The 26399-nt window shown below is 36.8% G+C and overlaps 3 protein-coding genes across 3 annotated transcripts; 1 reads left to right on the top strand and 2 right to left on the bottom strand.

Moving 5' to 3' along the window:
• Positions 1 to 1372: 1372 nt before the first annotated feature.
• Positions 1373 to 6707, bottom strand: mdh2 (malate dehydrogenase 2, NAD (mitochondrial)). The gene is made up of 9 exons (XM_016546442.1): positions 6498 to 6707; positions 4873 to 5041; positions 4190 to 4273; positions 3811 to 3920; positions 3562 to 3687; positions 3324 to 3401; positions 2969 to 3068; positions 2663 to 2814; positions 1373 to 1676 (listed from the first exon to the last, which is right to left on the bottom strand). The coding sequence occupies exons 1-9, from the start codon at positions 6558 to 6560 to the stop codon at positions 1545 to 1547; spliced, it is 1014 nt and encodes a 337-aa protein (XP_016401928.1). The 5' UTR covers positions 6561 to 6707; the 3' UTR covers positions 1373 to 1544.
• An 820-nt stretch (positions 6708 to 7527) lies between these two features.
• Positions 7528 to 11849, top strand: ska2 (spindle and kinetochore associated complex subunit 2). Its single transcript, XM_016546454.1, has 7 exons — positions 7528 to 7585; positions 9375 to 9464; positions 9541 to 9717; positions 9909 to 9983; positions 10781 to 10823; positions 10942 to 11074; positions 11236 to 11849. Exons 1-7 carry the CDS (start codon positions 7556 to 7558, stop codon positions 11366 to 11368), a joined length of 681 nt encoding a protein of 226 aa, XP_016401940.1. The 5' UTR covers positions 7528 to 7555; the 3' UTR covers positions 11369 to 11849.
• A 304-nt stretch (positions 11850 to 12153) lies between these two features.
• LOC107734426 (uncharacterized) lies at positions 12154 to 26326 on the bottom strand. The gene is made up of 27 exons (XM_016546376.1): positions 26197 to 26326; positions 25989 to 26103; positions 25733 to 25898; positions 25461 to 25600; positions 25062 to 25146; positions 24661 to 24794; positions 24424 to 24540; positions 23363 to 23486; positions 23093 to 23271; positions 22800 to 22948; positions 22508 to 22698; positions 21163 to 21271; positions 20482 to 21023; positions 19612 to 19693; positions 19160 to 19257; positions 18870 to 18983; positions 18655 to 18745; positions 18480 to 18555; positions 17426 to 17577; positions 17181 to 17332; positions 15728 to 15908; positions 15459 to 15620; positions 15304 to 15382; positions 13610 to 13696; positions 12596 to 12678; positions 12428 to 12488; positions 12154 to 12210 (listed from the first exon to the last, which is right to left on the bottom strand). The coding sequence occupies exons 1-27, from the start codon at positions 26324 to 26326 to the stop codon at positions 12165 to 12167; spliced, it is 3645 nt and encodes a 1214-aa protein (XP_016401862.1). The 3' UTR covers positions 12154 to 12164.
• Between the last annotated feature and the right edge of the window lie 73 nt (positions 26327 to 26399).

Below are 26399 nucleotides of genomic sequence, written 5' to 3'. Positions count from 1 at the left end.
CACATATATCTAAAGTAATATTGTTTTTTTTGTTTGTTTTTTTCAAATGCGTGTGTGCTACTGTAATTGGAAAATGTGAAATAACATTAAAAACACAAAACCGGATATTTATTTATTTTAGATGTTTTTAAAATGTTATGGTTATGGTTGCAAAATATTTGGGGGGGGGGGGAAATCCTTCAAATGCATGCATCCTTCCATTCTCAAATGACACAACTAAGGGGTAGATTTGCAACCATCATATATAGTTCTTTTATGAATAAATAATACAAATTGTGTCACTTAAAGGTCCACTGAAATGCTTAGAAACAGGCAGCGTTACTCTATGTGTTGACGTCATTTTAACTGAAACAGGAAGGCAGGGCGGGACATATCAAACAGCCCCGCCCCTTTTTAAAATAGCCAATAGCGTTCCGTTCAGAGCCGTTGAGCTCCGTAAAGCCGCATTTGACAGGGTATGCCAGCCACAATCTCATCCATATTGCTATAAAATATAGCATTCTGTGTAGAATTCAAATAGCTCCGATACTTTTTGTGGTCTTTACTGTCACTTTTGATCAATTTAATGCACCGGCTCGCGCATGTGATTCGCTCCGTGCTATCGTGTCTCTGGACCGGAGCAGAGTGTGTGTGCGGTGGTTAGCGTGACACAGCGCCAAACCAGACTTCTTTTTTTCCCTCAATGGAAAGCATATTTACACTGTTTGAATCGTTCCCTGTCCCCTATATAGTGCACTACGTGCCATTCACTGTACAGAAAATTATAATTCTGTGGACAAGTAACTGATTTCAGCTAGGGATGGGCGTATCGATACAAAGTATCGATATATCGTTACTGACGCGAGTATCGAAAGTATCGATACTCAGACAAAAAATATCGATAGCGGGCGTTTCGGATTCTAGAGAGCATTTGATTGGACAGAAAGTTTGATGAGAAGCTGAAGTACGATGTGACGTCAAAAAATCGTTGAGCCGTTTTGGCGGAAGTGACGAACTGCAAGCTTTGAATGCTTATATCTTCTAAATGCAAATTTTGTCACGGTTTTGGAGCACACTGCCTTATAGATAACCTTAAGACTAACATATTGATACTAACACCCAAAAAAAACTTTAATTTTGATTTCATGGGGACTTTAAATAATTCTAAATCACTAATCATTTGAATAAGGGTCTTTTGTTTTGAAAAAAAAAACACTGACAGCAGGATTACTCTGAGCCATTTCGGTTTATGTAAAATTAATTCACATCCATTTATGAGTCACTCAAATTGCATCTAATTATCAACAACAACAAAATGCAAGTCAATAAAATTATCTCATAGCAAAATAGCAATATTTTGAATTGAGTGAACTGAAATCCAAAGACATATAGAGCTGGTAAACAGACCATTTTATTGATGGGTGGATTTTACCATTTAATCAGTACAAAGACTGTCTGCATCTTTGAACATGATGAAAATACATTTTTAGGAAACCTTGTTGACATACAATGACTCAGCTTTATAAATAAATGACATTTCACAGGTAGTGTGCCACAAGCACAGATCACTTCATGTTTGCAACAAAATCTTCTCCTTTCTTGATGGAGCCCTTCAGTTCATCCATGGCTTCAGCTACCAGCTTCTCCTCAAATGCAGAGAGCTTGCCAAGACCAAGGTTCTTTTCAATGCCGTTTTTCTGAGAAAAGCAGGAGAAAATTCTAAATAAATCTTCATAAAACAAACAAACAAACAAACAAACAGAAAGCCTATTCTACTTTACCAGGGGTGTATTCCAGAAAGCACGGTTAACTTATCGTCAGCTAAACCCTGAACTTTCGGTTGATTAACCCCAAACCTTGCTTACTTGGGGTATGTGGTTCCAAAAACGCATCCGGGAGTAATGGTGCGTTCAAGTCATGTCGGATAGATCGTATTTACGAGTCACACCACAAAGTCGTTATTACTAGTGGGAAACTCGAAATTTTCTTTAAGCCCCGAGTTTCCGAGTTGGGGGCGTGTCAATGAGAAACATGGCGAAATCGATGGATGCAACGGCTGTAGTTGACGGTAAATTTTGGTTTAAATTGATAGTTTTGAGGAAGTTTTTATGCGATACAGATTAAAGTGGCTTCATAAATTACTATTTAAAAATATTCTGTTTCTTTCTTCTTCTTTTATTCAATGGTCGTTTACATGCTTAGTGCATATCGCCACCTAATTGATGGTTGTGCAATCATTTTTATTTTTTTTTCCGTTTAATCTTTAATCCTTGAGAATATGAATTATATTGTTTGTTTGATGCTAATTATATATTAAGTCATAGCAGATATGTATTTTGATTTAGAATTTAAACATCATAGAGAATGCCGATCCATGTGTGAGATAATATAAAATGTAATAAATAAATGTAATCAATTAAACATTACCTTGTCATAGTGTTTTATCATTTATACAGATAACTGTTATATATGCCAATAAAATAAATATAATAACCATATTAGAATAATATATTACCTTATTTATTACTTATTTTAGCGCTTCATCATTAACATATCATAATATATATATGCCGGGTATGTCACAACCTGCTTTTTGGAATACCCCCCAGGTCGATGTTACTTTGACCTTGTATGATCTAAAAATAACATGAAGTAACTTCTAAAGAAGGTCTACTAGACTTACCCCGAGGAGGAGAGGTGTAGAGAAGTATTTGCATTCTGTCTCTTCAGATCTCACAAATGCACATTCAACAACACCCTCTTTTCCATTCATGGCATCGAGAAGGGAGAATGTGAACCTGGCTCCGGCATAGGCCATGGACAGAGTGGCAGAGCCTATGAACAGAGACATATTCAGATTCCAGATCTTCTCACTAAATTAGGCATCTGCACAACTAAAATGCCAGCGACACAAAGGAACCAAACTTTAGAGAACCCAAAAGAAGAAGAAAAAAAAAAAAAAGTCAGCATATACAACTTCAGTTCTCACCTGCACCAGCTTTAGCTTTCACAACCTCAGTTCCTGCTTCCTGGATCCTGCCTGTCAAAGCAGACAGCTGATTTGTAGGGAACTCAACCTTGGGAGTGCACTGAAAACAACACAGAATAAAATAAGAATCTATATCATTTTACCAAATAGTCTAAAAAATCTGTTCAAAAGCAATCACAGCCAATCAGAAGTTTTTATGGCACTGGATTTTGGACCAAAGAGATTTCATTGTGGGCGGGGTTATGCAGTGCAACGCCACTAAACTAAAAAAACAAGCAACCTACAAAATATCTTGCCAAAAACGCATGTTTATTGAATATATTATAAATTAGGTAGTAATACAGGTTTTTCTTACCTGTGAAATGAGAGGAATGATGGTCTTTCCTGCATGACCTCCAACAACGGGCACGTTGACTCTGGCGGGATCAAGGCCCTGGAAATATTGCAGTAATGGTGACAATGAACTGACTGTGTAAATATGTTTTCTGGCAAAGAGAAAGGAAAACTTGAAATCGCATCATATGACCCCTTTAAATAAATCTGCACTTAAATTTAAACTCCTCTTCTATCAGTATTGAATTTATAGAACTCACTTTGAGCTCAGAAACAAAAGCGTTTGCTCTGACAATATCCAGTGTTGTGACACCAAAGACACTGTTGGGGTTGTACACGCCATGTTTCTTCATCACCTCTGATGTGATTGGGATAGTGGAGTTCACCTGAAATTCACAAAATCAAAGTTCAATATGAAACAGATGTATAGTGCTATAAACCCTTGTCACCTTTGAGCAGGTATAAAGTGATACCTCAGCAATGTAAGGCTCGTGAGACCTTATACTTACTGGGTTTGAAATGATGCAGATCATGGCCTGAGGGCAGTGACGGGCACAAGCATCAGCTAATGTGGCCACAATGGTGGCATTGGTGTTAAACAGATCATCACGGGTCATACCTAGAAAAATGTAAAGCACAATAAGAAGAAATTCTGGTGTGTTTCTATAAATTTCTGATTTATAATTGATCCCATTTTACATCACCAAGCCAATCAACATTTTGTGTTGAATATACTGTTTCACATATGCACACATAAAATGGGTTACAAATGCCATTCCATGCTGACTTTAAATGCAATTTAAAAAAAATAATAAAGCAGAGGTAAAAAAAATATAATATAATATAATATAAATATATATATATATATATTTATATATACACACCCACCAGGCTTCCTTGGGACACCAGCAGGGATGACAACAACATCACAGCCTTTCAGTGCAGCACCCAGCTGATCTGCTCCCATGTAGCCTGCAAGGCAAGACAGTGAACACTATAGCAGACCTATTTAGGGTGCTTTCACACTAGCACTTTTGGTGCGCATCCGGGTTCGATTGACGTCAGAGTTCGGTACGTTTGGATGATGTGAACGCCGTCTTCCGAACTCGGGTACACACCTGCGAACCGTACTAGAGTCCACTTAAAAGGGGTGGTCTGGGGTACGGTTTGCTGCTGATATGAATTACATATGAGTGAAGTTAATTTCTGGAAAAAAATAAAAATAAAAAGTAGGATGGGGCCTTTGGTTTATGCGTCAGTTGTTGATTGGGTGGAGGCAAATCTGGAGGGTTGACTGTAAGAAATTGGCAGGGTTTACGTAATCTAAATGACTGAAGAAGTGTGGCATACAAGAGAAAAGTGTGTTGTTTTACCATTTGAGTTTTGATTACAAATTACAGGCTTAAAAATAATTATGTGGGTGAATCTTTCATGAGAAGTTCAATCAGATGCATTTAGAAAAGAAATAGGGTGGATTTTCATTTTATGCCAACTTTAAAGTAGCAAATTTGATTTCTCTGCAACTAATAAAAACTCAAATGAGGCTTGAGGAGCTGAAACCATGTCTGTACCTGTGACAGTGGCTCTGGTCTCAATGTGACTGAGGTCAGCAGCTACTCCAGGAGTGTGGGCAATATCATAAAGTGAAAGCTCGCTCACTAAAGGGCTGTTCTTCAGCAGGAGAGACAGGGGCTGCCCGATGCCACCTGAGGCACCCAAGACAGCTACTTTCGCATTGTGCTGCAAGGAGAAAAAAAATTGCAATGCGTCACAATATATGCTGATCCAACTTACTCTTATCATTAAATGCCCTTTGATTCCATAGGCCAATAAATTTACTGCTTTATATTGTTGTGTGCATTATATACATTAATCTGGTTGTAAAAAAAATGATTAAATTAAAATATGGAACAACCACTGAATGCAAATGTTAAAATGATCTTGACCTTGGGACCTTTTCAGCCTGGAAAAATGCCAGCGGGAATTTTTACTACCACTCATTCCGAGGAGAGGGAGGGTTTAAACCAAGTGATTAAGGACTCTGTAAACAGTGTAGACAGTACAAAGGCGGCTGTATTGGCATATGAATGTGTTTAAAGCAAGCAAACAAACTAATTAGTTTTATACAAATGGCAGTTGAACTGCATGCATTGCATTATGTTAAAAAAGAATGTCAAAGACTTTTATAACAAAGAATCTTTTCAATGCCACGGACTACCAAATTGAATCATCCTCACGAGAAGGACATTTTTATGTATAAAATTCCAATTTATACTGTGAAAATGTTATATTGTGTAAAATTTTATCTGCATAATATTTAGTTTCTGTTACATTATTAAATTTGTAACATTCTACTCAATAAATTACTCTACTGTTGGACGTATTGTTTATTCATATAAAGAAAATATTTTACTATTTATTCACTAATAAAATATTTTATATTTGCTTTAGTTGAATCTTATTTATATTTATTTTCGCATTTTACCGTTTTAAATTTTTAAATGGTCCCCAGACCTCAGTTTGAAAACCCCTGCTGCATAGAAATAAAAATATAAGCCTTATAAAGCATAAAACATATTAGATGGCACATCTGACATCTCTGTAGCACTTTAGTTTTTTTCCCATGGCCTTGCTGTTCACAACAAAAAAGCTGCATTAAGCCTGATCTCTCATTACAGATCAAGACACTTTGTCTTATTTACTACGCATCAGTGAGCCAAGTAGCTGATTACAGTAATGACCTTTCAAAGGTGGACGTGAGTCAAAGTGATACCACCTCTAACCGGGATGATCCTACACAGGAAAACTAAACTAGTTGGCAAGGTCGACTGAAAACCTTCTCATGCCAGATAACAGGATTTCAACAGATTCATGGGGAATCCAGAATGATCCTTGCAACTTCCATAAACATGAATACCATATGACTAACAAATGACTTATGTTGCAACGCCTACAACTGTCAATTTGATGGCTAAATATCAAGCAATAATTTCTCGGTTAACTGGATGCAAGTTTACTTAACTTAGTTTAATGTATACTATTGTAGTCTATGGCTCATTAAGAAACACGCATGAGTAACGGAAAAAAGTAGATTTGGTATTAATCTCAGTTTGACATGTTAACGTCATCGCACATTCATGCAAATCATGGAGGCTAATATTAGCGCACTCGCATGTTCACAAATATGAGATTTTACCTGGGAGGAGGTGGACAAGCTCCGGAGGAGGGTGGCGGTAGGTCTAGCGATGAGGGAGAACATGCTGGCTCGATTTTCTGTAAGTGCTTGCTGTTTTAAAATTAATATTTGATATAGAGCCCCTCCTGACTGTGACTCCAACGTCCTCTACAAGACAACCGAGCGAGAACGAGCCTACGGCGCAGCCAAGTTTGTTGACTCTACGAGGGCCCGGCCTTCTCTGATTGGTGTAGCAGTGTGTATGCAGTGCTATGATTGAATAGAATATTTGTCAGTCACATCCAAAGAGGAGGGGCTTATCATCGCCTACTCTTTCAATGGTTGTTCACATTCTGGCGGTCGATTGGTCGGTTTGGCGAAACGTCATTGAAACTTTTCTTTGAATTTTTTATTACTGTTTAAGGACAGTAGTATGTGTATATATATATATATATATATATATAAATTACTATTTTAATTTTTAAAAATTAAACAGTACAATATTAACTGCAATCAAGACTTCCGTTTTAGTACTGAATTTGTTTAAGCATCCAGGAGCATGATTTTAAAGTTACCCTGACCTGAACATTACACCTTGGAGATTAAAATAGGTCTCTTCCTGTAATTCTCAAGGCATTGGACAAAATATTTGTGTATTTACAAATACCTTGTAGTATAGCGTATGTATATACTGTGCAGAGTATGACTAAGTTTGAAATATAATACAACATTTTTTGCATGCATGCATCAACAGACTGCCGAAAGTCAAAAAAACAACAACAACACTGAATTCTGCATACATGTTTTACATACAGTTTTAATTACTATGCATTATACCAAAGACTATAGAAAAAAGGGACTTTGATTATACGTACACTGTGTAGTACATACAAGACAGTCTATGCAGACAGTACGTTAGAATTCCATCCCGAACATACCGCCCCTTTTCCTCTCGTTCTCCCTCTGAACTGACCAATCATCTTCCACGCTCTCTGACAGCTGACCAATCAGAGAAGGTCTTGCGTTCTGCTTTGAGCTTTATATTTCCGGGGCTGCTTCAGGAATGTAAACTATTCAACATGGAGACGGTTGATAAGCTGGAGGCGATGGTAAGCTGTTTTTTTTTTTTTTCTCCAGCGAAACATTTCCATCAAATGTTTTCAAGTGTAAACCGATCGTTTGCGTCTAACTGTTAATAACACAGGTGCCTTTACTATATACAACATAATGTAGAAGAAACACGAAGAATTACGTGTTCTGTGTATGCCCCTGACTTTCCCTGAGGTTGGAGGGGAGAAAATCACGAAAAACATGTAGCTGGATGGCTAACTATTGCCGCAGCTAATGTCTTTAGTCATTTATATTTACCGCGAAAATCAGCCGTAATATGATTAATTTACTATAATGTGCATATTTTGAATCAAAACCATGCCATTCATTCCGAAAAGTGTTAATTTGGCTCGATAGCTGCTGTGTGAATCGCTGATCGGCGGTGAGGGGACTGCGGGTGCGGGAGGGCCTGTGCGTGTGTGCGTGTGTCCGCGAGACCGCGCGCTGCATCCCGAACTTACTCCGAGTCCTTATACCTTATTCCATAAGATATTTAAATATGCGTAAACACTATGGGTTTATATACACATCAAGTTATTGTAGCAATTGTTATTAACTGATAACAATTTATATAAAATATGTCCATTGCTTCTGGAAGACGCACAGTCCTCTTCGTAGAAGTTTAGCTTTTGAAGACTCTGATAAATTGTACGCCTGCACTCTCTCATGAAAACTATATTGGTATTCCGTTTAAGTAAAACCATAATAACATGCATTAATATTTTTTTTCATGAGTTCAAATATCATTAGGAATTAGAGATGATAGGGGGCGCAGTGTTGCTCTTTGTAGCGAACTAACATTAGTAACTTTACTTCACTGCCAGTGTCAGAAGTGCCATATAATAATAATAATTTTATATACGTATGTATATATATATATATACATATACAGTGGTGTGAAAAAGTGTTGGCCCCCTTCCTGATTTCTTATTTTTTTGCATGTTTGTCACACTTTAATGTTTCAGATCATCAAACAAATTTATATATATATATATATATATATATATTAGTTTTAATTCTCAGTTATTTTGAGGGGGGAAACAAGATGGCTGTTACCTATTAAATAATGTAAAAAAGCTATAATGAACGAAATACCATAAGCACTTGCTTTTTAAATTATTGCCTTTATTATGAACCATCTACATATCTGTATCTCAGCACTATTATGTTTTAATGTTTATGTGACAACTGTGTTTTTCTTCCCAGGCTTTTTGTTGACATTATTTACATGATTGGATATTTCAGCATGCAAATGGACCGGGCTGAATGCGTACCGTCTGTCCAGTGCCCCTTTTATATTGTACTACTGATAACCCAGTTATTAAAGCAGTGCAATGTTAAAAGGGCATTGGCCAGGGATTTTTCTCAAAGGTAGGGTCAACTGTGTGGCCAGCCATATCAAGTGCTGTTAACAGGTGCTCTGACTTCATTGCACTACTGTATTGGACAGCTAGCAGTGCAATAGTATTGTCAAAGCGTCTGAGAGCAGCTTTGCACAATGTTTGACGTTTTCAAAGAGGTTCACCGTCTCATTTGGCATATTGTTGTTTGTTTTCTCTGTTTTACAGGTCATAATGTCTAATCCTAATTCTTGGGACCCTATCAGTATTGCCTCTGCTGTCCACTGTGTTCAGAGTAGTGCAATATTGCTAATAGGGTTTCAGGTTTTAGGTTGTACCCTCATTCAGATGGGCCACTAAATACCGAAGTGTACAAACAGCAAACAACTCCCGAATTAAATCTTCTGAATGCTTAAGAATTATGATGTTTAGATCTGTGTCCTTGTAGTTCCAGAAAGCAGAAGCTGATATAGAATATGTGGAAAAGCGGCTGAAATTCGACTTCATGGCCAATGCGCGAGAAGCGGGCACGTTTGAGGTACATTCGTATTCATTTGTTAATTTTAAATACTGACTAAAGTCTGTGTTTCTAAATCTGTGGTTGTGGATTTCAGGGAAACCCTGTTCAGTTGCTGGAGAACTTGTCGGCGATCAAAGCACGGCATGCGGCCCTGTGCGCACAGGTGGAGGAGATCGCGGTGGAACAGAAACGATCCATGGACTCACTACGAGCTCACCTGGACACCACAGTGCAGATGGTTCAACAGCTGCAGAACACAGCAGATGTGCAGGTATTCGTTCAGTTGTGCAGCAACAGCCCATATCTATCAAACCAAAGGGTCCATGTCAATTTTACTACACCACAGGCCATACACAATTATTTTACCATGGTTAAGGGGTGGTCTTTGGAAAAAATAAAGTAGTTTCATGAGGTTTTTGGGTTCGGACTATATGTGTGCTAATGGGAAATCTTGTGTTCAAGGTTCCGCCACTGACAGAAGAAGAACAAGAAGCGAGAGATGTTCTCTGCTCATCCGTTGCTGCGTTAAATGTAGAGGTTAGACATATTTTGTAATGGTTTTTATTACCATAATTACACAACTACACTACCGTTTAAAGGAACACTCCACTATTTTTGAAAATAGGCTCATTTTCCAACTCCCCTAGAGTTAAACAGTTGAGTTTTACCGTTTTCGAATCCATTCAGGGTCATTTTTGAATCTACAGCTAAAAGTGCTACCGCCAGACCCAGAGATCGGCTGAATGGATTCGAAAACAGTAAAACTCAACTGTTTAACTCTAGGGGAGTTGGAAAATGAGCCTATTTTCAAAAATAGTGGAGTGCTCCTTTAAAAGTTTGGGGTTGGTAAGATTTTAAATTTAAATTTAAATTTTTTAAGTTTCGTATGCATACCAAGGGCTTATTTATTTGTTCAAATACAACATAAATATTATTACAATTTAAAATAACTGTTTTCTAATTTAATAAATTATGAAATCTTAATTTATTCCTGAATTTTCAGCATCGTTACTCCAGTTTTCAGTGTCACATGACCCTTCAGAACTCATGCTGAAACTGTGATACTTTTTTTTTTCAGAATTCTTTGAATAGTTCAAAAGAACAGCATTTTTTAAACATGGAAATACTTTCTAATATTATAAATGTCTCGACTCTCACTTTTGATCAATTTAATGCATCCTTGTTCAATAAAAGTGTTAATTTCTTTAAAAAAAGAAAAAAAATTACTGACCCTAATTTTTAAACGGCAGTGCATGTACCTGTTAAAATGTAATTATTTGTGACGTTTTGAGGCAAAAGCTACTTTGAGTTAGTGAATGTGTTTGTTTCTTTAGGCCGTGCTGACAGAAGAACCTCAAACTCAAGCACAGTCTGAATGTAAGGACAAAAGAAAACTATCAACATAAGGCAGTTGTAACATTGGCACAATTTCAAAGGTCATCAGCATCTTTCAATATCAACAATTATATTGGTTTTTTTTTTTCCTCCCTTGCAGCACAGAATGTGCGTGAAGAGGTGCCTGAGGGGACATTTGAGACTGTCCCACGGAGTGTACGTGGTAACTTGAAGCTGAATGACCTCAACACCCTCTATAAGCAGTTATCCGAGTACTTCTCAGATAAGAACAGGTTTGTCTGGTCATATTTATGCAAAAACATCACCTTTAACCCCGAGTCCTAACGTGATTGATAATGCACTGTAACTTCAGACAACTACATGGTTTTACTTCTACAAAGAAAAGTGTTTACTAATACATTTGATCTAAATATTTTCATTCTTGTCTCTTCAGGGGGCCAATAAGCACTCAGAGGATGAAGAAGCTGAACATGAAAGTTAGTGATTCTGCATTGAAGACCTTACAGCACCTTAAACTCATTGAGCTGGATAAAAAAGGACTTGTGTCATTGCTGGCAAAAGACTGAGAAACAGGGACCAATTAGACAGTTCCTTCCACCTGTGTGCTAAAGTAAAACCCTAAAAAAAGTTTAGAACAGGAATGACAGTGGACTTGAAAACATTTCAAAAACATTGCGTCCGTGAAGTTCAGTATATCCATTAATCAGGATTGCATACATTTAAAAGAAAATAATCTTATCAGTTTTAAGGACTAAACTTATTTTTTCCTGTTATTTTTCTGTCCTGTTTCCTCTGCATAATGTTATTCAGCCATTATTAAATATATCATATATCATGACCTGTTGTGGCATCATTAGATTTGTATAAGAAAGAAACTGTACAGCATAAGAGTTTATATTTCTTGTAAAGGGAAACAGGTGTTTATGTAATTTCAGATCTCAGTGAAGCAGAGGAGACCGTATTTCAATGTAAGATTCAGTGTATTCACTTTTTTTTTAGGCTACGGTTATAATTACTTTGAGTATGCAATAAAATGTCTTTTTTATATATATATATATGCGTCCTTTATTTAAAAGCTACTGAATACAAGTCACTGGCAATACATTTCTGTAGCAACAACATCAGAACCCCAAATGGAATTTAAAACATAAAAACTATTACATCTATTTATTAAGGTCAATCGTAACATCAACGCTCAAATTGTTGATGTACATAAGAACAAGTTTGAAGGTTAAGTTTTTTTTTATTTGGAACATTTTCTTTCATTAAACAGTAAATTAAACAAAGGAACACAAACCACATGACTTAAGCATCTAAAATGGAAACGATTCAGATGCAAAACATCAGGATCGGCTCATCTTTTTAACGGTGCAGATTGACTGACTCTGGAACTGTCTGCTCAAGAACTCTAATAAAAAATAGTAATGAAATGACAAAAATAAATCGTGGAGCATTTTCAACCAGGAAAGCCAGCAGGATTTTGAAACTAGTTTTGAATTAGTAATTTATCTGTAAAAGGTTTAATTTCTGTTGGTAATATCTATACTGCTAATATAAGCAATAGGATATACACTAGCACTGTATTCCAAAGGTCAAATGCATTTTATTCTAGGCTTCTTGTGCACCTGTTAGGATGGTTCTCCTGATCAGCTGCCTCGATCTTCTCTCCCAGCTCGTTTATACATTCTACAGAAAGAAAACGAATGGGGCTTCATCCAGTTAAACACTACATTGGGCTTTTGAGCTTGTATACTAACCCATGAAAGGCGGCAAGAAAAAGACTTTCCACGTACCTGATGTCTCTATGTAGTCCCCTTCTGGACAACCCAAGTCCTCTCTCACATCCCCCTCTCCTTTTATGTCAGACTGAGACACGCTAGACCAAGTACAGATTAACGTTTAACATAATTTAAAGGGATAGTTCACCCAAAAATGAAAATTCTGCCATAAATTACTCACCCTCATGTCGTTCCAACCCCGTAAGACATTCGTTCATCTTCGGAACACAAATTAAGATATTTTTGATGAAATCCTAGAGCTTTCTGACCCTGCATAGACAGCAAGGGAACTACCACATTCAAGGCCCAAAGGTAGTAAGGACATCGTTAAAGTAGTCCATGTGACATCAGTGGGTCAACCGTAATTTAATGAATCTACGAGAATACTTTTTGTGGTTTTTATACTTTATTTAACAATTTCTTCTCTTCCGTGCCAGTTTTTGACGCGCATTCACAGCAATACCACGAGGCATGCGTGTGCATTACTCTGCTTGCAAACAAGCCGCAGGGCATGCAGGTTCTACGTCAGAACGCCGTGTCCTGCATCAGCAGCATCACACATGCGTGGTACTGTCATGAACGCACGTCAAAGACTGATAGGGAAGAGAAGAATTTGTTGAATCAAGTCGTTATTTTTGTTTTCTTTGCACACAAAAAGTATTCTCGTAGCTTCATAACATTACGGTTGAACCACTGATGTCACATGGACTACTTTAACGATGTCCTTACTACCTTTCTGGGCCTTGAACGTGGTAGTTACCTTGCTGTCTATGCAGGGTCAGAAAGCTCTCGGATTTCATCAAAAATATCTTAATTTGTGTTCCAAAGATGAACGAAGGTCTTACTGTTGGAACGACATGAGGGTGAGTAATTAATGGCAGAATTTTCATTTTTGGGTGAACTATCCCTTTAAGAGTAAAATATCATTCAGAAGACATATTTAGTCCTATTTATAAAAATCCAGACACTTCCAAGCTGATTTTTGAGACAGTCTGTTTGCATAGGAAAACATGGAGCTTCATCACTCACAGGGACCCTGAGTCTCTAGGGGTTCTCTGCTCTGTGGCTCTTTCCAAAAGCATTCTCTGTAGATCCTCATCAAGGGTGAAGCTTGCCCTGCAAGATTGGATATGCCAATTCAAAGTAGAAGCAAATTCATTTTAGTTTTAGGAGAGGAAAATAAACAAATAATAGAACCTACTATGGGTGGGCGATATGGCAAAAATGTCATATCCCGATTCAATCGTCATTTTGGTTTTACCATTTTGCAAGTGCAGTACAGCTAAACTAATTTCCCTTTTAGTAATAATAATTTATTCATTTAGCAGACGCTTTTATCCAAAGCGACTTACAGTGCATTCAGGCTAAACATTTTTTACCATTATGTGTGTTCCCTGGGAATCAAACCCACAACCTTTTGCACTGCTAACACAATGCTCTACCACTGAGCCACAGGAACAGTACTACAGTCTGCTGTCACTGCACGCATCTAATATACAACAATATACAACCGATTTTTTCTCAACCATTTACTTTGACAGCAATATTTTTTTAGCACAATCAGACATGAATGATAACTTAGTCCAGTAATCAGGCGCTGTTTGACAGGCTTTTTAGTCTGTGTGCGCCTCAGGTATATGCGCTCAGAAAAAGCACATGTCAGAACAGTGTAATAATAATTTATTCATTTAGCAGACGCTTTTATCCAAAGCGACTTACAGTGCATTCAGGCTAAACATTTTTTACCATTATGTGTGTTCCCTGGGAATCAAACCCACAACCTTTTGCACTGCTAACACAATGCTCTACCACTGAGCCACAGGAACAGTACTACAGTCTGCTGTCACTGCACGCATCTAATATACAACAATATACAACCGATTTTTTCTCAACCATTTACTTTCACTGACATAACCAGCTGTGTTTATATGTAAACCTTGTGTCTTTTTGACAGCAATATTTTTTTAGCGCAATCAGACATGAATGATAACTTAGTCCAGTAATCAGGCGCTGTTTGACAGGCTTTTTAGTCTGTGTGCGCCTCAGGTATATGCGCTCAGAAAAAGCACATGTCAGAACAGTACGCAAATTAAATGTTTAACCGGCAAGGCTTTAAAGCACATGCAAATAATTTACTTTTGTGATTGCGAATAAGTGCGGAGTCCCGTGACTGTAACTCTAACGCTGAGTTAACTTTTGATGTGAATGTATGTCGCGTTGTTCAGTATATTGAGACAGAGGAGCCAGAACTGCAACTGATAATATGTGCACTGTAGCACGGTACTACAATATTTCTTCAAAAGCAGATCGTGAAGACATTTGTCCACAATCAAAAATCGTGATATCGCACATCCCTAGAACCTACTAACCTGGATATAAAAAAGTGAACAAATTATTCAATTAAAATACATAAACACCCACCCCATAAAATCCTTACTGCTGTAGACAGCAGACTATTCTAAATTTTAATAGTCACCATGACAATTTATATTTTTTTAAATGAAATTTTGCAGTATGTATTACCAATAATTTATGCATACACATCATTTTTTTTATTCATGTGCTCATAATCTTTAATCAAATACAGTAATGTTTTTTTTTCTTGTTCAAGAAGTCATTTAACACTGATATGCCACTTTTTCTTTTTTTGTCATCACTGTGTCATAAAATTTACAACCAGTAAAGTAAATCCCTTTACTAAGGCAAAGTATTGGGGGTTTTACCTCTCCGTTTCATCAAGGCTATGACTCCGTAAGTTTGCATTACTATCCATATCAGCAGGGTTGACATCTGGATGTTGGTCTGAAAATACAGAAGCACATTACTTCAATTCCTCATTTAAAATAATAAAAACCGCCCTACTGTAAATCTGTCTTACCATGTATCTGACATGGGTTTTCACCCTCACACCCTTCCATCCTCTTTGCAATGTTTTCATCATCAAACACCTTTTCATCAGCGGACTCTTGCTCACATTGATGTTCAGAATCTGACGGGCCGTCACCTACCTCCTGTCCCTCCTCATCCACATCAGTATTCTCTGCAGGAAACACAAACAAACAGTTTGATTCTCACATAATGGCAAATACATCCCATAATTAAGTTAAGTTTTAGAAAACTACTGCAGTGAATGATAAAGTGTGATACCAATAGGAAGCTCTATCTCTTCACTGGTCCCCTGGCTGGTCTCAGTGGTCTGTCTGGCTCCAGAGCTGGCAGTGGTGAACTCTGCATTACCGCTGGAGGGAGAGTCTATTTCCTCCCTTCCATCCTTAGAGATGTTGATTAACGCTGGAGACTGCAGGACGCTGGACACAGAGGCATTTGTCTGAAAAGAGAAGCAGGATATCAATATAAGTGTGTTAGCTGTGATTATATTGATACAAAAATAAGATAATGGTACATTTACTTTTCAGATGAAAGCTTCTACAACAAAACAACAGCAATAAGCATTTGTATGTAACATAAAGAAATTGTCTTTTCTTTGAAATTGAAAAAGCTTGGAGTGAAGTCAATTTGCATAAAACACATTACAACCATATTGAAGATACTTGAATACTGGAGTGTGCCATCATATTATAACAGTAGTAAATATGACATTTAAAAGCACATATTAGAAATCAGAGATGCACTGATTGAAATTTTGGCCAATAACTCATAATTAATAATATGTCTGGAATATAGGTAAAAGATATAAAAAAATACCCACCTTATAAGTCTAAATTGCATACATATATATATATATATATATATATATACAGTATATATATATATATACAGTATATAATTTATTATAACTACTTATATATATATATACACACACACACACACACACAGTGGGTATAGAAAAGAATCATCCGCCTTTAAAGTAATTTTGTTGCTCTGCAGCCTGAAATGAAGACAGACACAGTTTTTGTTTTATCCAGCTGCATTTACTCAGTGCATTATTATAACTATTTTATATATAAAATCGTTATAATAAATAATAAGTTAATAAAAATAATAAATTAAATTATACATTACTATTATAGGGGGACCAAACCTGCAGAAATTATATAGATAGATAGATAGATAGATAGATGGAAAATAAATAAAGGAATAAATTACTTGATAAAACAAAATTAATTAAATTATTGCTAAATTAATTTTTACTATTACTTTTCCTTTATTAATAATTTTCTGTATTTATTTGTAACTTTATTTTTTATTCTTTTTAACTTATTATTAACTTAAACTTATTATTAATTTTAACTTATTATTCTTTTTAATTCTTCATTTTAACATATAGCCAAAATTCTTTTGTACAGTAAAAGTTAAAAATTACACAAATATAACAAAGATTATAGAAACAAAATGCCTGTGTACTCTGGACAAAAAAAATCTTACAGGCTCTAAGTAGACATTTTATGTTTAACATTATTTAGGGCAACTGGTATAAATTATCTGGGGTGTTCATTTGAGCGTAGATTGTCAGCTTAAATATATCTGTTTATTTTACTTATTGGACTGATTCGTAAAACATAAAAAGTCATATTTATTGGCTGATACTGATACGATTGTAGAAATCTATTATTCCAAATATAATGATTCATTGACTGACAGTGCTGCTGTCTCCTGCGCTGGCTGTGGCGTAACTCTCTGTGCAGACAGTATGGGATGGAGCACTGCCCCATGGTGACGAGTCCAACAGGCTCTGGAGGTGAGGGAGGGGTTCAGTGCCAACCTGCACATATTGAATGTGTGTCCTATGGCCTGTAATTAAACAGTGTTCACAATTAGACAAAACTGACCCACACAACATATTCTGAATCTTGATTTGTTACATTTTTCTGATTCACTTTGTACCTTTTGGGCTGCGTGGGGTGCTGTTACAGGGTGGATGTCCTCTGCTGAGAGGGACGGGCGGGGCTTCAGCTGACTCCACCCATTCTTGGTGATGGGCTGGTGAACAGGATATGCTGGAGTGGTCTGCAATCTCAGCCAGGTCTGGCAAACAACTGATCGAACAAAATGACCAAAACACAGAGCACAGACTCAGCCAAAGGTAGTTGTAATTTTTAATGACAAACGACCCATGCATTTAACGAAAGTGACAAAATACACCACCATTTAAAAGTTTGGGGTCATTAAGATATTTTAAAATGTAATTTATTCATGTGATGGCAAAGCTAAATATTCAGCATCATTACTCCAGTCCTCAGTGTCACATGATCCTTCGGAAATCATTCTAATATGCTGATTTGCTGCTCAAGAAACATTTCTCATTATTATCAATGTTGAAAACAATTGTGCTGCTTAAAATTTTTGTAAAAACCGTGATACATTTTTGGGGATTCTGTGCAAAAGCACAGCATTCATTTGAAATAGGAATTTTTTGTAACATTATAAATGTCTTTACTTAACAAAAATAAAAATCAAATAAACCTTTTGTTACTATTATATTACTATTGACTATATTATTGACTACTATTATAATTTAATTTATGCATTTAGCAGACGCTTTTATCCAAAGCGACTTACAGTGCATTCAGGTTATAAATTTTTTACCAGTATGTGTGTTCCCTGGGAATCAAACCCATGACCTTTTCCGCTGCTAACACAATGCTCTACCACTGAGCCACAGGAGCACTATTATAAATATTAAAATATTAAAAACTGACAAAAGCAAAGAAAAGTACTAAAAATGTATAATTTAAAACAAAACTGAAAATATAAAGTAAAAGCTAATTCAAAATATTAATAAAAACTATACAGAATATAAATAATACTAAAATAACACTGCCGATCTCAACATTTTTAACTTGGTGTAGAGTTAATAAAAAAAGAACATTGTTGTTACATTAAACTAAATTTTATCAGCCTTTACTGAGTTTTGTGTGAGATGCTTTATTTCTTGTACCTGATGGTAGGAATGCACATGTGCACAGGGGTAATAGATTCAGAATCCTTTGAGTCCTCTTGAGCAAGATGGTATTCTAGATAACAATAAGGGTGACATAAAGGTTACAAAAAAGGACCAATTTTACCCACAAAGCTAGCAATACAATGAGTGCAGGCTGTTTTGAACTACATACCACTCAGACTGTTTTCAACAGCCTGTTTTCCCTCTGCTGGGGATGAGCTGGGTCGACACACCTCCACTATGATGTCCAACTCATCCTCTGACTGAGAAATAAAGGGTGGGGGAAATATACCTCCTTTATTCTTCAAGGCATATGCCTAATCTTCTGATTTTATTGTGTTATTTAAAGAGTGTCCTATAAAAATAACTAAAATAGTCTATTTTCACCTGAGAACGCTCTTCACCAGATGGTGCGCAGTTGGACAGGTAGTGTTTGGGTGTGTAGAACATGCTAGATTGCTGTGTCTGTGTACAGTCTGCACCATCTGAACTTCCCTCGTCCTTGTGACACAACATACATTAAAGTGTACATATTTAGCATTTTTATAGCATTTTGTTCTAGAAGTTCACCTATAATGTTAATCAAGGTTTAAGTCATACAACAATCATGATTTAATGTGAAAAAACATTAATTAACTGGTACAAAACAAATATAAATAAAGGTCACAGTTTATCACCTCTGTTTGGCTTGTAGCCTCCAGCACGCCATTGGTCACATCAAAAGTGTGATTGATAGTGTGGTAATTTGTGCTCCCCTCACTATCGCTCTGAATACCTGGCATTAAATAGCATTTAAACATATTTATTTGCATATATTTACATAATTATTTTTAATTATTTTAAAAAAAAAAGTTTTGGAATTTAATACTGAATTTAAACTAAATAAAACACTAAATGTGTTTTTTTTTTTAAATCCCCCCCCAAAAAAATATTCTGTCATCATTTACTCACCCTTAAGTTCCAAATTCCAAACCTGTATGAGTTTCTTTATCCGGTTGAAAACAAAAGAAAATATTTTAAAGAATGCGGGTAACGAGTTGAACAGCATGAGGGTCAGTAAATGATGACAAAATCTTAATTTTTCGGAGAACTATCCCTTTAACAGTAATTTCAGGCACAGCTCTATTACCGGCAAAACTCTTGAATAGTTGCTCCAGATCAGTGCTTTCCTGGGTCTCAGATTCCTGGTAGCTGTTCACACTATGTCTGTCCTGTAAGTGGAGTGCTGTGAAAATACAATGTGGCACAGGTGTGAGGTTGATTAAAAGCAAACAACATGCTGAATTATAATTAACTAATTTCTGTACTTTGCCCAGTTAACGCGAATCTTAGAATAAAGTTTACTGTTCAATATTTTTTTCTTTCTGTTTTATATATTTAATTGCATTACACCCCTGTAATTTAAATATGCTATATGCCTGTTTAGTTACAAAACAACATCGAATTTACTGTTCTTAAAGTTTTGATATTGTCTACATTTTGTCTACATATTACTCACACAAACCTATAATGTCAAATCTTTTCCTGTTGGATTCAGCTTGCTATTACTTATGAAAATGGGGGAAAAAATGTATTATCTCCTTTGTCTACCGACTCTCAGCTGACTGTTTACCACGTCCTCATTCAGCTCGTTCTTTGATTGGCTGGTTTCAGTTTTACTGACGCGTCATGTTGTGAGCGTATATAAGATGAACGCACTCGCCTTACATTTCACAGCTTCAGGACGATCTGGAGAGGTTCTTGCTTCAACAGTGATTGAACGGAACTTCGATCTCGTTAGAATTTCCCTACGAAAACATCCCATTTCATATTTTTTTTTTTTTTTTTTTACATACTATTGAAATCATTAAGCTATACTGATTGCCATTCCTTTTTTGTTTGTAGGGTGATCTCTGTTGGTGGTATTTTTTTACTAATTTATTTTAAGTAAAAAAAAATTCAAGAAATTAATATTTTTATTCAGTAAGGTCACATTAAATTGTTTAAACGTGACACATACCTGTACACTACTAGGATAGGATGTGCTTTCGAAGCTCTCATCTTGAGCTGAACTGCACTGACTGACCTCCTCATCTCCATTAATGGTCCACTTGGATATATAATTTTCGAACGGTGGCCCCATAGCCTTCCCAACACCATCATTGCGCTCTTTTTCCATGTTCGCCCTCTTCATCACAGCATCCACCTCATCAAAGCATGGGGCGCCCAATTGGGCTTCCTCCACATTATCCAGACTCTGTTCAGCTTGCTGTAGAAGAACCTGGGACACTTTGAGGTTGAGAACAATGGAGCCAGTATGCTTTGAGATAGAGTGACTAATTGCCAGATCCTTGTCTGTATCACTATGGTTAGAACAAGGTGCCTCAGAGAGTGGGGTATGATGGGTAGTTGGCCATTCATGCAAAGCAGTGATGTCACTATGCGAAATATCTGAGTGGAGGTCATTAGTGTCTGTGGTGGACTCCTCTTCTTCTCTGTAGATTCTTTTCAGGTGATGTTCCTGGATCTCATTGTGTACTGCAGTCCTGCAGTGCTGATATACTAAGAGGAAAGAATAGGACATTCAAACTATATTAATGTATTACATTACATTAATGTTCTCAAAAGACACTTTCTCACAAAAGCGATCATTTTCTATGCTCTAAAAGTTTCCCTAATCATGACTGGATGGAAATCTCACCAGATTTGTCTTGCTCTCTTGTCTGATTAATATCAGTATTCCATCCAGGGATGCTCTGAAGAGCTGACCTTGAGTGCCATCCACTTCTCGTCTTCTCGCTTCTTATCTCCTGTTGAAGATTAGATTGCACCATTTACTCTCATGCTGGTATATATTACTCTCTATATCTGCAAAAACCTTGAACAATGTATCCTTAAAGCTGCATTCCGTAAATTTTGCCTCTTTGTCGCCATCTCTGTTTGAAAACCTGCAATTGCAGCTGTGTGCGGAATTATCTTCCTTGCGTGGGTTGTGCGGCGGCACGGCTCCGGCGCGGATGAATCTAATGTTTTGAGGAGTATGTGTGGCAGTCAGTCACCGCACCGGTGTGGATATTGTAATTTAATAATAATTAATCATTTATGCATTTAGCAGACGCTTTTATCCAAAGCGACTTACAGTGCATTCAGGCTATACATTTTTTACCAGTATTGTACTTTGCACTCACAGATTCAAGCCTATGTCTTGGAATATATGACTCAAATAAGCATTTTTACCGGATATTGTCATCTGAACAAGTAAGTAACAATTCTGCCATGTTTGTTCCGACCAAAGCATTACAATAAATTGCACTACCAATGGTGATTTAATCTAAATTAGCTCATATCACATCAAACCGTGCAAATTATTATTATTGTTATACTTTATTCTCAAATTGTTAATGTTAACAACATCAGCATTGCGTGACTATGAGTATAGTGTGTATTAGCGTGTAGATTTCAACTTCTGTACAGTCTAATCCAGGGTTCCTCAAATCTTGCCCTGGAGGGCCAATGCGCTGCAGAGTTTATCGCCAACCCTGAACAAACTCACCTACCTGTGATTTTCTAATGATCCTGAAGACATTGATTAGCATGCTCAGGTGTGTTTGATTAGGGTTAGAGCTAAACTCTGCAGGAAAGTGGATCTCGTGTGCCAGATTTGAGGATCCCTGGTCTAATCTATAAATTGTCATACCACTCGAATTTCATACGCAGCGGCATGCTCGAATTTCCCGCGAAAACCTACCCGTACCATGAAAAAAAACATTATTATAAGCTGACCGTTGTGAATCAGGCTAAAGTAAGGCGATAGTTTCGAACACTGGCTGGTTATGTACTTGCTCAAATATTGATTTCAGATCATTTTTAACCAAAAAAAGTTACGGACTGCAGCTTTAATAATTTTACTTACTAATTTTACGTTTTTCTATCATATCACCCACCAATTTTTGAACAGTAGTGAACATCCAGAAAATAGAACCTGTTACATGTGCACTGATACATACTGATGAGATACAGTAACAGAATTAAACCAGTGTGCAAACCCTTATATGACAGCGTAGATTGTAGCACAAATCATGCAGGCTGCTGGTCCTGTGCTGGGCTCTGTGCTGGAGGCCCGTCTGCAGGAAGTGGTAATAAGGCTCAGGCACAGCAGGGTTTGCTATCAGAGCCTGACCAGCCTCTACTGACCGTTTTATCCAGCGTGGGTCTGTGGAGCCCCATGGCACAGCATCTGCACAAAGCAATATAACTGCTTTACAAGTCGCAAACTAGTAACACAAAACAAGATCTATTACATAAGCTCTACAGTTTACATCACATGCATGAAGGTACCTGTAAAGATCTCCTGTAAAAGGGCACACACACTATAGAGATCAGCTTTTCCTGTACATGCTCTACATCTAATCACTTCTGGAGCTGCCCAGTTGATCAGGCTGAGAGGCAAAGGAACAGGAGGTGGGGTGTAGGGGGTCGTTCCCTCACTGTAGTTGGAATAGAGGGTTAAAGGCATGTCAAACACAAAAATCACATTATGAATATAAAGCCATTTAATTTACACATTTCCTAAATTGAAGTAATTTTAAATATATATATATTAATATGTGCCTTTTGCAAGGATGGTGTACCTGGGTACAATGAACCCAAGGCCTGTAACCTTGGCAACTCCAGGGTGCACTATAAGTACAGTGTGTGAGGAAAGAGCCCTGAGCACCAGAGATCGGCCATGCAGGTACATTAACACCTCACACACCTGTAGCACCACTGATAATAGGTCAAACAGCGGTAGGAAAGGAAACTCATCCCGCTGCAGAGTGTGGAAATAAACAATGAACACAGTTTAAAATAAAACCACTTCTCAGTCATTTATAAATCTTTTTGAAATTTTCAAACATTACCCTTTGGTGCAGCAGATTGTACAGGGACCCCACATTTACTCTCTCATAGACCAGCTTTGTGCTGTCCAGTTCAGCGGAGATACTCACAGCCATCAGCAGCAGCAGGTGCGGGTGAGACAGCTGACTGCACAGGACATAATAGTAACCATGGCTACTGCACAGTGTATTTAGATAACAAATAACAACGCAGGAAAAAATAACACAGGTTTTGAATTACTTGAGTAAATGATGACAAAATTTTCATTTTGGGGTGAAGTATTTCATAATTCAAGTATTCCATTTCTGGGCATTTTGACTAAAAGTCAACATTAAATTAAAATGGGTCTTAATAATTAATAATCTGTCAAAAAATGTCACTGGTTTAATTGTGCATGAATCTAACCAGGGTTAATATTATAGGTAACTAAAGCTATAGCTAAATCTAAAAGCTGTAAAAAACACTTAAAAAAAAAAAGTATTTTATTTCAGTAGTTGTCCAGATTTCTCATTCACACATGTAATTTTTATTATTTTTATTTTAGCTGATTTACTAAATAAATTAAACTGAAATAATAATAAATAAAAACTGTATAGACATTTAAAAAAAACTTTCAACTAAAAACAACAAAATTACTAAAACTTATTATAATATATATATATATATATATATATATATACTAAAATACCAGATTTCAATATCTCTACAATAAATACATCTAAAAATAACAATTTAGTTTTAATAATCCTTCATCAAAGTGATATCTTTATCAGCTTCTAAAACTACTTTTTTTAATGAACAGCTGTGCGTGTACGGGCCAGGAAAAATAATAATAACCAATAATATCACAGCCCAACATGTTTCATCCAGTCCAATTGGATAAAATTCACAATTTTCATTCAGTTTCACTCAGAAATACAAAACATTACGGAAGTGAATGCACTGCAAATAATGTTTCATATTGTCTACAAAATGATACAGAAAAGTTTTATCACCTAAATAAAGTTTTATAAATAATAGTCTTTTACATATGTTTACTGTCAAACTCTTTTGTAGCTTTTTTTGTAGAGTTTTCAATTCTTACCAGCAATACTCCTGCTCAGAAATGAGCAGATCCAGGAGACCATCATGTTCTTCACATTGTTGCAAAATCTGATCATGTAGCTCTTTAACAGTGACACGACATCCTTTCCAACTGTAACTGAGTCGCAGTTAAACAAAAAATTTATTATGTTTCCTGTAAGGAAATGCTGTATATCCATTTAAATCTCTCCTCAATGCATATTCAATTAATGGTCATTGCTTGATTACAGTGTCTTACTTGGTCATACGTATGAAAGATCCACACATAAAGGAATTGAGAGGCTCATCGTTAGCTTGAACTAAGTCACCGTCACTTATCAAGGGCACAGAAGCAGCCAATCCCAAACTTAACCCTGGCTTCTCAAAGCATAACTGTAATGATTACAAAACAACATCTTAACAACAGCTCAGAGTGATTAATGGCTGTCAAAGGGAAAGTATACTGTGTTTAGAAGCTTTACTATGCTAATGGGAAGGGGAATGTTCATTTTATAAGTCTTTATAATCGCAATCTAGAATTTAGAACATGTTTGTTCAAAAATAGGAAAACATTTATGTATATCACTAAAAAATGTGATGTGTGTTCAGGTTTTATCTTCTAAAAATATTGGCAAGAGAGAAAAAATTGTTTACACAAACCTTTCCAAAGCCAAAACACTGCATCATCATATCACAGGCAGTGATCTTATGACTGATTTTATTTTCATGAATGAGCTCAGGTGACCTAAAGAGAAGGACACATACATACAAAATAAAAATCTGAATTTTTACTTTCACTTTTACTTTCTGAGTCTTGAATCACTGTGTTGTATTTCTTTCTCTTTCTCTAAATGCTAAACTAAAGGCTGGAGTACACTATACAACTTTAACACATATTTTTCCCTTGATTTGCATTCTGGTTCTCCGTAACCATTTACAAAGCCGTCAAGTTTTATGCCTAGTGTTTTAAAATCTGTTAAGGTTTTGAAAGTTGTGTAGTTTATTCCAGAAATGTTCACTAATAAAGATGAATGGCCAGAGAAGTACTGCAGATCTTACCAAGGTCGTAAGAGCTTGAGCAGGGATGGAGAGCTCAGCAGTGTCTTTGAGGAGGTCAGGGTGGTACGCGCATCTCTGGACAGATGTGTTTGCAACAAGCTCTGCATTTGAGACTCGCATCTCTTCAGAAAAGCAAGCATCTGTAGATAGGGAAGAACAAATGGTCTAATGGTGTCTTTTCACTGCAGAAGCTGCATCCGTCATGACAAAGACACTGGTGCTGCATTTTATTCATACAGAACCAAAGCAGCATCTAAACAGTCAGCACAGACCTTCGGACTGTTCTCCTGAGCGCCTGCCTTGGCCCAGTCCTTCGGTATCCGGCCCTGATCATCATGGAGACGCAGGTCCCCGCCAGCATCCAGCAGTGAACTCAGCAACCAGGGATTACAAGAGAAAACTGCAGCATGGACGGGAGTACTTCCATCATTACAGCGGCTGGTGGATATAAACATCACACATGAGATAATATGCTATTATCATATTCAAACCAGCACCACGGGTGATTATGGGAAGGTTTGGCCTTACTGATTTGGGTTCGCTCCATACTGTAGATGTTTCTCTGCTACACCAGCAAAGCCAAGGAGAGACGCACAAAAGAGTGATGTCTGTCCAAGGTGGTTCATGCTGTCAACTCCCACACCTATGGAAGATGTAATATAAAAAGCAATAATGAAACATGTACAATAATTTAAAAAAAAAATAATAATTGGATATGCCCCTGATGTATGCAAACCTTTCTTGAGCACTTTCTCCACTTTTGCTACTTTTTTCTCAATTGTGTATCTGTGCAGTAGAGCTGATAAACCTCCACCTTTCACAGTGCCGAGGAGCACTGGACAGGGCATTGGCTGAACCCCTGTCATGATGCAGATGTCCCATGGATCAAATTAGAGAAGTAACCAGAGGTTTCTTCCTCACCTGAAAACTAAAATATGA

Source organism: Sinocyclocheilus rhinocerous, unplaced genomic scaffold (genome assembly GCF_001515625.1).
Source record: "Sinocyclocheilus rhinocerous isolate Xijiao unplaced genomic scaffold, SAMN03320098_v1.1 scaffold1211, whole genome shotgun sequence".
NCBI classification, from domain to species: Eukaryota; Metazoa; Chordata; class Actinopteri; order Cypriniformes; family Cyprinidae; genus Sinocyclocheilus; species Sinocyclocheilus rhinocerous.
This window is presented reverse-complemented; position numbering and strand designations above follow the sequence as displayed.

Coding starts and splice junctions, on each gene's coding strand:
- mdh2 (XM_016546442.1), bottom strand. CDS start 6,560: ATGTTCTCCCTCATCGCTAGACCTACCGCCACCCTCCTCCGGAGCTTG. Junction 2,815..2,968: donor GAAAGCTAAAGCTGGTGCAG/GTGAGAACTGAA, acceptor CTCTGTTCATAG/GCTCTGCCACTCTGTCCATG. Junction 1,677..2,662: donor CTACACCTCTCCTCCTCGGG/GTAAGTCTAGTA, acceptor TGCTTTTCTCAG/AAAAACGGCATTGAAAAGAA.
- ska2 (XM_016546454.1), top strand. CDS start 7,556: ATGGAGACGGTTGATAAGCTGGAGGCGATG. Junction 7,586..9,374: donor TTGATAAGCTGGAGGCGATG/GTAAGCTGTTTT, acceptor GTGTCCTTGTAG/TTCCAGAAAGCAGAAGCTGA. Junction 10,824..10,941: donor AACTCAAGCACAGTCTGAAT/GTAAGGACAAAA, acceptor CCTCCCTTGCAG/CACAGAATGTGCGTGAAGAG.
- LOC107734426 (XM_016546376.1), bottom strand. CDS start 26,326: ATGACAGGGGTTCAGCCAATGCCCTGTCCAGTGCTCCTCGGCACTGTG. Junction 24,795..25,061: donor AGTGTTTTGGCTTTGGAAAG/GTTTGTGTAAAC, acceptor TAATCATTACAG/TTATGCTTTGAGAAGCCAGG. Junction 17,333..17,425: donor CACCCCACGCAGCCCAAAAG/GTACAAAGTGAA, acceptor GTTTAATTACAG/GCCATAGGACACACATTCAA.